Source organism: Triticum aestivum, chromosome 7B (genome assembly GCF_018294505.1).
Source record: "Triticum aestivum cultivar Chinese Spring chromosome 7B, IWGSC CS RefSeq v2.1, whole genome shotgun sequence".
Lineage (NCBI taxonomy): Eukaryota > Viridiplantae > Streptophyta > Magnoliopsida > Poales > Poaceae > Triticum > Triticum aestivum.
The window spans coordinates 13,572,158-13,583,997 of NC_057813.1; the positions used below are offsets into that span (position 1 = coordinate 13,572,158).

An 11,840-nucleotide genomic window follows, 5' to 3' on the forward strand; every position below is an offset into this window, starting at 1 on the left:
AAATCAAAAAAAATGAAAAACCTACGCACATAGTCTTGTTATGTCATATACTAACGTTTTAAGTTCATAAACAAGGTATACATACATTCAAAGGAAAAATTCATGGTTTCATGTATCTCATGTGATATCTCAGACTCTGTCGTATGAAGTGAAGAGAAGTGGTTTGGGATTTGGAACATGAAATTTTCAAAAACCTCACCAAATCTTAATTTTCGAGTGACTAAGAAGGATCCAGGCTTAGTTTTTTATTTTCATGTTTTAAACTTGTTTAAATGTTGGTCAAAGTTAGGTTTGACCAGAATTCAAATGAGCATAACAAATTCAAAAAAATCAAAAAAAATGAAAAACATGCACACGTAGTCTGTATATATAGAATAGATGTGTACGAAAGTTATTTGGCTGATTTAGACAAGGTCGAAAAAGACCTTGCTTAGAAATGAAGATGTTTACCCTACCTTTGGAGCTATTTTAGCACATTTTTCATGAATGTGAGTTTACTTCACAAAAGGGCTCGGATTGATGACCAAGTTAGAACAAACAAGTTCACCATAGTTTCGAAATAATTGCAACATCCAAATAGCATGTCAAATTTGAAGTTTGATTCAAATTTGATTTTTGGTACAAATTTTTGGCATGGCTTGCTCAAAACATGTACCATCATCATACCAACATCATTCAGACATAGTTCTAACATAGGTCCAACATCATTCAACAGAAATACAACATCATTACTAATGTTTCATAAATTTTCATAAATAGCGTTGGGGCTTCTGTTTGATCCTTGAGCTTCTTGCTATCACTTTGCTCCTTGAGCTCATTGTGCACATTGCTTCTTCTCTTCTCCTCTTGCTTATCGGTACCTTAAGCGTCTTCTTCGAACCTACCGCAAAGTTGTACAAAACATAAAGGGTAATGAGATCATGTCACGTGATAAATGTATAGTAGTATTGGCAAGATTTACATACCTAGCAGAACTCACAACGACAGAAGGTTGGTCACCATTTGGAGCCTCACCTGGATCATCATTTGGATCCTCACTTGGATCACCATTTGGAGCCTCACTTGGATCCTCACTCGGATCCTCACTTGGATCATCATTTGGAGGATCTTTTCGATCATCGTCAAAATCATCATTTGGATCATCACCAAAATCATGCGGCTGTTGACCATCATCATTTGGAACCTCGTCAAAATCCTCATATGTTGCAACCGGCTGTTGACCATCATTTTCATCATCCCTCGCAACCGGTTGCTAACCAACATTTTCATCGAAGCCTTCATCGAAACACTCTCCGAACGCTGGATCTACTATGTTATCACAATACTTACCGAAATGACGAGACCCACCACATCTTGTGCACCTACGCATCCTCGCTCCAAGTCCAGCTCCTTCGTTGTGAGGCCTGAATCGACTCTTCCTTGGTCCACCTGCTGATCTCTTCAGAACTGGAGCGCAAAGCTTGAATCCAGGGTCCACTATGTCCCATTGTTGTTTTCCCTCCAAAGCAGGTAAGGCATATGCATATGTGGCTTTGAACCTTGCAACATAGTAGTAATCATGCACATATTGTTGTATGTCCCCTGCTGGACCTGAGAGAGAAGTGATGAAAAACAAGGCATGAATGCATGGCAGCCCAGTTATCTACCATTGCCTATAACTGCAAGTTCTGGCTTCTAAATCCATTGGATATCTCCATTCCCTCTTCTCTTTATCCAAAAATGATACCTCTGTTGTGGTAGCCGAGCAAAGAGTCATGTTCATTTCCAAGCCTGTTGTTTTCTGCTTCAGTTCATTCATGATGGAAGGGATGATAATGTGGCCCATGAATTTTGTTGCGGCTATTCCTGCATGATAATGAAACTTCTGCATGTATTCTATCCTTATCCCGTTAAGAAAATCCACCACATAAAGACCCTTTAGTTTCCGAATTGTTGAGTTGAAAGACTGCAAGATTATTGTGCACATAGTCAACTTTGCTCGGTTGACTGAATTGGCTTCCCATAACTTGGAGTGGTGTGTTTCCAAGTATTCCTTCACTTTGGCATTCATGTATAACTGCCTCAAGTGGTAGTTGTGCTTCTTCACACTGCAAGTCAAAGATGATGGCCATAAATTGTCGGTATACACCTTTCCTTTGTATTCCTTCACAAAATTTGCAACAAGGTGATGCATGCATTCCCTATGCTCTACTCCAGGGAACACATTCTCCACGGCCACTTCTAAACCTTTGTAGGCATCTGTATGAATTACCAACCCATTGGGATGTGCATTAGCCCGACGCAGATTATTCAAAAACCAAGTCCAGCTCTCCTCTGACTTTGTCTCCAGCACACCGTACACAACTGAAAATACGAAATCGTGAGCATCAACTGCACAAGCTGCTACTAACTGTCCTTTAAACCTCGCCGTGAGAAAAGTAGCATCAATAGCCAAATACGGCATGCAGCCTGCCAAAAAACCCCGGCAACAAGCCTCAAAGCGGACAAAACCCCTCCTAAAGCATTCCTTGGTCTTTGTCACTCCCTTGAATGTGTACTCCATGGTGTGGTGGTCAATACCTACAATACCACATGGGTTGGTCCTCTCCACTTCAGCTTTGAATGAATACAACAATTGAAAACTTTCCTGCCAGTTACCATAAATAGAATCCATAGCATGTTGTTTACCATTGAACACCCTCATGTATGGTAACTCTATCTTGAACTTGTCTTTGATGTTCTTCTGCAATTCCTTTGCACCCACTTGTTGGTTTTCTTTCACCCACTTCTTTACTTATTCCGCCACCCATCTTGACTTGGCTCTACTGATTGTTTCCTTCCTAAGGGTTGATTCCAGGCATGTTTGCCTAAAAGGGTTCACTTTGACCTGAACATTCGTGCTATTTCGCATTTTAGATGTGAGCATCCTCCATGGACAACCCTCAGTCGGACAGTGCACTCTGTAACATACTTGATCACTCTTGTCAACTTTGAAAGTACGTTTTGTCTTGATGCAGTGCCTCACAAGTGCATTTCTACACTCACTCATGGATGCAAAAACGGAATCTTCTTCCATATGAGGGTTCAAAGGGTCCCATTAAACAGCTGCAAGGTCTTCGTCCTCACCCATGCGTCCCACATGGACGTCATTGTCAGCCTCATCTTCGTTTTCAGCCCGAGGTGCCCGTCGTAAATTCTGAATAACATCATAATATAGCCTCTCTTCACCAACCCTAGAATTGTAGGCATCAGGCTCCACTTCAAGGGGGACCCTTCTGCCTGTGCCCACGCCTGTCGAGCCACCACGTCGTCGTGCACTAACTGAATTGTTCTGTCTAGAGATGTCATTATGAAAACATGGTTCTGCGCGAGAAGATGCACCCACCACCCTAGGTCCAAATGTCTGCTCAAGCACATCAATTTACAGCCTCAAATGAAAATTCTCTTTCTCCTTATACTTAGCAAACATGGTAGCGAGCTCTTCATCATTACTAACTGTCACCCTTTATTTTTCCCATTGTAGTATTTGTATTTCACTTCATCAAGCAAACCACAAGGATATTGGCTACAAATTACCTCCCCATATTGTTTGGAACTCCAATTACAAGCCATTGGCAACAGATAATCGAAACCTCCTTGGAATTTCTTCTTATTCTTTACATTCAGGATATACCGGCCCCTTCTAATGTGCACCAAGAAAGCAAACCACAACTCCATCTTAACCCACGAAAAACAGAAACGCAATCAGCACACCAATAGCAAAATCAACCGCAAACTAACTCGAATCGGCTGTTGAAATGCACAAGGAATCTCAATCTAAACATGAGGCGTAGTACCCCTCGGGAAACCAGTTGTGGAAGCGGCGGATCTCCGGCCCGATGCCTGCCTCGCCAAATACTCCGGGGTCGCTGCCGCTCGCCATTTCGCCCTGGGGTTCACCCTCCTACTTCCTCTTTGTGCACCAGCCCCCCACCTATCAGCGCTCTGGCCTGGCGCACGGAAGAAGGCCCCGCCGCGGGTCGAGCAGGTGGCTGGTGCAGTGGCGGAATGAGCGCCCCACCCGTGGCGTCGCAGGAAGGTGGCGGCGGAGCAGGTAGCGGTGGAGCAGGATGGCCGCGGCGGCGCCGCAGGATGGCCGGGCGGCGGACGGAACAGATTGGCGTCGGGTGTGCCCGGTTCGGACCCTAGGATTTGTCGTCGTTGCGAGGTCCCACGTGTAAGCTCCCGACCCACTTCCACGCGGTCCCACGTGTAAGCTTCGGACCCACTACCACTAACGCCAACATACAGAATGGACTTCAGTCTGGCGGTTTGGCCTCGTCATAGTAGATGCGTACATACTAGGGGTAAAACTGAGTACGATTCGCAACTAAGGATAAAACTGAGTATATGGATACCACTGAACGCAAACGGATAATTAACCCTGTAAAATATTGGCCACCAGATTATCTCGACCTCTCTTTGATGCGTCATGGCCTTTTTCTTTCCCCAGCTGCCCGTTTGGCCCCTAGTAGTGAACAAGTTTCGCAAGTCTTCTCCTACCTGCCCAGCGGATGAAACTTCTCTGCATCTTACTAGGTGCCTTCTCTAAAGAACCTCTCCTTTTCTCACAAGTGAGCAAAGGCCATGCTACCAACTCTGCCAACCAAAATGGGACCTCCAAGGAGAATGCTCAGCTGGTCTTCCAATAATTCTCTGATCACTCGCGCAGAAATTCAAAACGTGAATCTCAGATGAAAAATGCAGGAATTTCGTACAGGATGGTATGGGTTGAACCTGTAGGAACTGCGGCCCGTACTGCAGGATGTGTACAACTTATCCATTTATGGGTTCGCGGAGTAGAAGCATAAGGCGTAACAATCATATAATAATAAACACGCAAACATATATTTGATCGTTTGATCATCGACGGGGAAATCTAAAGTATTGGTTCCGCATCAGTTAGGCCATGCGCAATAGTACGTGACAATAATTGGTTTGTCAGAGTCACACGAGCTCAGTAGTCATGCAATTTCCACGGTAGGTGGTAACACTGCATGGGTTATTTGGTTCCTAGCCATACTTTGTCACATTTTGTCAACTCAAGTTAAGCAGGTTTGGTCAAACTAGTTTGGTATTTGGTTCTATCAACGCACAATGCAAAACTCTTTTTGTGAAAAATAATCTCCATATGTTGCACATATAAAAAGTGTGGCAAGATTTTCTAAGAAAAGTCAAAGCGTGGCTAAATTTTTTAAACATATAAAGTAAGGCAAATGTGATGGAAACTGTGTGATAAACTATGACAAAGTTAGTCACCAACCAAGCAGGCCCACTACGCTAGTGAGAAAAGTAAAAAAAAAAAACTGACAATCTACCGTGTACATTCGCATAGGTGTGGCAGCTCCAGCGAGGTGTCAAAAAAATTGGTAGCCGGTATGGGATGCACTATCTAAAATATTAGAAAAACTTAGCACGTTGACACTTCTATGCTATCACAAATTTCAAAATGTAAATTAGATATAAAAATGACAAATCCGACAGTGAATAGCATATAATATAAGTTTGGCTGAGAATTTGCCCATTACCTCTATTGATTACAAATTTCTCATTTTTTGTATCTCAACCAATGCCTTAAATTTTGATTTGAATTTTTGCGGCAACATATATTGATAATGCCGATGTACTAATTTTTTTCCAGATTTTCCTAACATTTTATTTTTTAGGCAATCCTGACATTTTAAATGGTGCAATGGAAGTTGGGTGCATTAGTGCAGCAGGTATCCCGCGGGCCGGTGCTGACATATCGGGGCGCTAGTGCAAAACAACGATATGAGCCCATTTAGTGAAAACACTCGTATTTTTATTTTATTCATCACAACAACAAAAAATCTGAGGAAAACTTTCGATCTATCCGTCAACTATCAAGGTAGTACAAAAAACACCAGAAGTACGAAAATTCATCCAGGCCAGGTCCATAAACCACGTAGCTATGACTGGGGCAAGCCAAAGGCATGCCACTGTCATCGCTCCTCCCTCATCAGAGTCGGGCAAACCTGGTTGTAGTAGACAGTCAGGAAGTTGTTGTGCTAAGCCCCAATAGGACTAGCGCATCAGAACAACAACCGGCACCGATGAAGAAAACGTAGATCGGAAGGATCCAACTTGTGGACACACGAACACAGACAAACGAAGACTGAATCCACGTGGATCCACTGAAGACTAGCACCGATCGAATCCCATGAGATTTGTCGAAGACAAACCTCAACACGTTGTCGGGCGATGATAGAAACATCATCGGAACGGGGGCTAGGAGGGAAGAACCTTATCCCATCTACAGAGAGCAGCCGCCACCTCACATCTCTGAGCAGGACACAAACCCTAACAAAACTAAAAGAAAAAACATTAGAAAATGAAGCCCTCCCGCCGCAAGGGTTAGGATCCACCGCACCTTCATGTCCCTAAGACTGCAAGAGACGAGGTAGACCAACGGCAGCATCGACGGGAGGCACGAGAAACCCTAGCACACTAGGTGCAGGTACTAGCGGTCACCGTAGTACGGGAATGCACGAGAAGATATGAGACCATGCTGATGTGGTTGCTAACCGGCAAGGTATGTCACCACACCAATATTCATACAAGTATATTGTAGAAAATGGAACTTTTATTGGAGATATTTTATAAAACTATGCATGTAATTTACCTTCTAAGATAGTGTAGGTTGTATCAGTCGAGACAACAACAAAATGCGTCCTACGAGTGATCCATCAAGTTGGCCAGCCATGGCCTGGACTTGAATTTTATTTTAGCATGTCTGGATTTTGAACTGTTTTGCTTTGTTGCATTGTTGAATTATTGCATTGTGATGATTTTTGTGTTATATGATTGCATGAATGACATGAATTTGAGGGTTTAAATTTAAGGAGTGTGGTTGCCTCAGGAGCCGTCTGACGGTGTCTGTGGATGCGTTCGGGCGTGCCTGCAGTGGGCGGATTTGCCAAGTGAGCTGCACCCCCTTCGGCGCAAAGCTGGCTAAACGGGTTGTGCCCAGCACGCGGCACATCTAGGGCCATTCCTGGGCCTGGAGGCTGGGCGCGCGGGCCGGCACAGCACGGCCCATTTTTTTCTGAATCATATAAATATATATAACCTATATAATTTTTAGGCCCAAATACAGCCCATAAGGACGAACTGCTAAACAGAGAGTGCTAAACGGGCTAACGTGCCGGCCTGATTAACTAAGTGGCCGTGCCTGGGCCTGGAGGCGCAGCACGCGGGCCGGCACGGCACGCCAGCTGTGCTCCGGCGTTTGGAGTGCCTAAAAAAATGCTCCGGCGTTTGGAATAAAAAAAAAGGCGTTTCTTATCCCATTGAGTGTTCCACGGCGGCGCGGCGTGCCTCCATCCCCTCCGGCCTCTCCCCCCGACCCCGGCGGCACAGGCGGCCGTAAGTTTCTTCCTCACCTCTACCTTAATTTCTTCCCGATTTTCCGGATCCGCGACGTATTAGGCTTCTTCCTCCCTCGGATTTCCCGTCACTCCTCGGATTCCCCTGCAGTTCAAGTTCCGGCCGGTGTCGGAGACGAAACGGCCTATATATAGATGGAGGAGAGGGCGGAGGAGATCGATCTGAGCAAGCCGAGGTTGCGCACGATGGGGAGAAAGCTACCCCCTTCTGCTCCGGCCACGACGCGGACTCCGGCGACGGGAAGGCGGCGCAAAGGCCCCTCCTTGGCCCCGCTCTCCGCCTGCAAGCGCCGGCGGACCCCTGAGGCTAGCGGCTGGGCTTCCCTCCCCACCGATATAGTCCACCTTGTCGCCAGCCGCCTGCTGACCGGCGACGTGGTGGACTACATCGTCTTCCGGGCCGTCTGCTCCGGCTGGCGCAGCTGCACGGGCCAAGTGAATGGAAGAGAGACCAATGATCAAGAGTAAATCTGTGTATATCAATGATGACAAGTTACATTTTTATTTGCACTCACCATGTGGTGGTTGAATCATATAAGCACACATAAATGCTGATAACATGGCCACTGTTCCTACATTGGTAGGTATGGTTCGGCTAATCACAAGTTGTCCCAATCAGGTCCAAAGCCGATATGGTACAAGCTAGCCAGGCAATTATCTTGCAGGTTAAGGGTGCCCAGCATCTCCATGTGCAGTCAGCACCGGTGAAGATAGTAAGCAAACGGTACACAGAGCTAGCCGAATGAACTCCAGCAACAGACCAGGGCAGCCGAATGAACTCCATAACTAGCGGCGAAAACTCAGCAACAGAATAACCATTGATCGAGCAATCTCTCCAAAATAAGATGTGCCTGCCACCCCGCAACTGTAATGCAAACCTGACTGAAATACGAGCCTTGCAGAAATATCTCCAAATATTTGCAATCCCTGCCATGGTTTTCCAGGGTCAGTACAACGCAGCCACTCCCAAGCTCACACGAAGCGCAAGCCCCTGGAGCTTTAGGTTTCGATTCCTAGTCCCCCACCGCAGGTTGGCTGAACGACTTTGCTCCACGCCACAAGGCATTTTCCGCCATTGATTTCACCAGTACCTGCCCAAAACAAGGCTCTCTCCCACTTCTCCACTGCTCCCAATACCCATGTCGGCGCCTCAGTGACCAGCAGCTGATGAATGAGCTTCGCACATTTAACTGTCTTAATGGGGATGAGCCTTCCTGCCGTCGTGACAAGCCCATGCTGGCGAGACAAACATGGCCTGAATGCTTTTGCAGGCACAACTAGATATCAAGAACCACCACTATATATGCATAGCATAGACAAACTGCTGGCTAAAATCAAAAGATCATGCACAATGCGCCGGGACCCACCAAGGAATTGACCTAGCCACACAAAGATCCCAACCGAGCGAGCAAGGGAATTATGCATCAAGTGTCTATTGGCACTATTCATGTGAGGTGCTGTGACTCTGTTTCCTCCTTCGGATCAACAAACTGCAACACGAGGAATCCGTAGTTTAGAATCTTTTGTCTTGATGTTCTTCCTCAATTGCTCGAAAGATTCAGGTATAGAGTGGTACTCATGAAACATGAGTCCTTTTGTCCTTCAAAGGGGAAGAGAAGACAGTCATAATGTAGAATCGCACATGATACATGCAAAGAAGAGAAATTAAGAAAAACAGACTTACCACTCATGAGGATGGCAGTAGGTTAGAAGTTGGTCAGCAATGGTGAAAGGGCGCACGGAGGGTCGGATCCTATCCTTCCCGTCATGTATTTGGCATGACAGTGCTAGCCGCTCAGAGAAACCTGTCCTTACGGAGTGCACCACAACAGGGTCACGGTACAAAGAGAAGTAAATGGAGTTGCTGTTCACAGAAGGGAGGTCCCTGGCTGAAACAGAGAGGGACCGATCCCTGCTGAGGAACAGCGCGTGGCCACCGAGGCAGTTCACTGGGATCAGCTCACCGCGGTCGATGTCCAACGCAAATAGCTTATAGGCATTTTGCTGTAAGGGCTCCACGCCACAATGTTGTGCAGTTAAATGGTGGATGGCAAGCAGCACTCGCCCACCAGACTCCACGAGGAAGTAGTTGCATAGGCTCGGATCACCAAAATTATTTGGAACATGAGCAAGCACAGGATGTGGTGATCTCGGATACAGCTGCATGATCTTCCTTGAGCCACCCTTGACGACTGTCGCGTAAAGCCTTCCTTGGAAGGGCAAGATGCTCCTAAGGAAAAGCCCTCGGTGGAGGACCTCCCAAGTTGGGCGGCCAGCCTCGGCGCCGATCACCACATGTGTCCACGGGAACCATGCCACCACGGCAATGGAGGTCGCGGACGCGCTGCAGACCGCGGCATTCATGTCAAGCAGAGAGTTCCGGTTCCTGACCGCGTCGTGGAACACAGGGACAAGGGACGGGAGGTCGACCACGACCCGTGTGAAGGGATGCAGCACCCGGACGGCGGCGGTGCGTTTGTTCAGAAGAATGATCAGTCCCTGGGTGAAACCGACGATCCTGTGGCGCCGGAGCTCCGGCAGGCGGACGCGGAGGCGCCTGGCCGTCCGCGTGTGGAAGAAGCTGATCTCGCCGGCGTCGTCCGGGCGTACCCCGTCGCCGTCGCAGAGGGCGACCCAGCCGCGCGGCAAGAGGTCCGGTTTGCGCAGGGTGGGGTCGCGCGCGTCGCTCGTGCAGCTGCGCCAGCCGAAGCAGACGGCCCGGAAGACTATGTAGTCCAGCACGTCGCCGGCCAGCAGGCGGCTGGTGACGAGGTGAACCACATCGGTGGGGAGGGAAGCCCAGCCGCTTGCCTCAGTGGTCCGCCGGCGCTTGCAGGCGGAGAGCGGGGCCAAGGAGGGGCCTATGCGCCGCCTTCCCGTCGTCGGAGTAGAAGGGGGTAGCTTTTTCCCCATCGCGCGCGCTCGACCTCGGCTTGCTCAGATCTCCTCCGCCCTCTCCTCCATCTATATATAGGCCGTTTCGTCTCCGACACCGGCCGGAACTTGAACAGCAGGGGAATCCGATGAGGGACCGGAAATCCGAGGACTGAGGGGAAATCCGAGGGAGGAGGAAGCCTTCGACGTCGCGGATCAGCAGAAAATTGAGCAGGGAAGAGGTAGGTGAGGAAGAAACTTACGGCCGCCGTTGCCGCCGGTGTCGGGGTGAGAGGCCGGAGGGGATGGAGGCACGCCGCCGTGGAACACTGAAGAAACGCTTTTCTTTTTTACTTTAATCCACACGTCGGAGCAGGGTGCTGTGCCGGCCCGCGTGCTGCGCCTCCAGGCCCAGGCACTGCCGCTTAGTTAATCGGGCCGGCACGTTGGCCCGTTTAGCACACTGGTCTGTTTAGCAGTCTGGCCTTATGGGCTGTGTTTGGGCCATTTTAGGCCCTTTAGGCTGATTATATAGGCTATATATATAATTTAGAAAAAAATAGAAAATCAGCTCAAATGGAGAAAATAGAAAATTTAAATGGGTCGTGTCGTCCCGGTCCGCATGCCCAGCCTCCAGGACCAGGCACGGCCCCAGACATGCCGCATGTCGGGCACAACTTGTTTAGCCCCTGCCGTGTCTAGCCCATGGCGGGCCGTGCCGACGTGCTCGTGGGCTGGCCTGGTTGGCCCGTAACGTTTGACCAGCTTTGCACAGGAGGGGATGGAAAAGTAACTCACTTGGCAAGTCCGCCAACCGCGGGCATGCCCAGACGCATCCACAAACAGAGTCGGGCGGCCCCCGAGGCAGCCACACTCCATAAATTTAAACCCTCAAATTCATGGCATTTATTACAACACAAAATTTATCACAATTCAATAACTCAACAATGCAACAAAGCAAAAAAAGCATGGTTCAACAATCCGGACATGCTAAAATAAAATTCAAGTCCGGGCCATGGCTAGCCAACTTGATGGATCACTCGTCGGACATCATTTGTTGTCTTGACTGATACAACCTACACTATCTTAGAGCAAGTCCAGCAGTTCCCTTGAAATTTCTCCTCTATATCTCAAAACAGGGGACTCCACTAAAAAGATTCTTCCCTAAAAATTGCTCAACTCCAGCAGTTCCCCTAAACATCTCCCTTATTCTATATTTTAAGAGTATTTCATAACTACCAACGGCTAGGTTTCCAACGGCTAGGTTTCCAACGACTAGTTTCGGCTCTACAAATACATGATCAACCTTCATATCTCTCACAATCCTGATCGTGCCTCCTCTTCTGCTTCTCTTTCGCCATCTCTCCACAACGAAACGACTCACCGTCAAAGTTTGGCCCGGCAATTTTGCGAAGATTCCTCCTCCGAAGATGAGGAACTCATGATGGCTGCAATTGTAGCAGAGGAAGAAGAAGCCCGGCTGGATGCTCCACGACATGGAGGTTCACAACCGGGACGTCAATCTCTTCAACGCGATTTTGC

The 11,840-nt window shown here is 47.9% G+C and overlaps 1 protein-coding gene and 1 long non-coding RNA gene across 2 annotated transcripts; one reads left to right on the forward strand and one right to left on the reverse strand.

Moving 5' to 3' along the window:
• Positions 1-7,092: 7,092 nt before the first annotated feature.
• LOC123161043 (uncharacterized) lies at positions 7,093-8,023 on the forward strand. Its single transcript, XR_006480506.1, has 2 exons — positions 7,093-7,404; positions 7,516-8,023. It is a non-coding gene; the product is annotated as an uncharacterized lncRNA (long non-coding RNA).
• On the reverse strand, positions 7,885-10,769 carry LOC123161042 (uncharacterized). The gene is made up of 3 exons (XM_044578899.1): positions 10,562-10,769; positions 9,109-10,432; positions 7,885-9,024 (listed from the first exon to the last, which is right to left on the reverse strand). Exons 2-3 carry the CDS (start codon positions 10,335-10,337, stop codon positions 8,907-8,909), a joined length of 1,347 nt encoding a protein of 448 aa, XP_044434834.1. The 5' UTR covers positions 10,338-10,432; positions 10,562-10,769; the 3' UTR covers positions 7,885-8,906.
• Between the last annotated feature and the right edge of the window lie 1,071 nt (positions 10,770-11,840).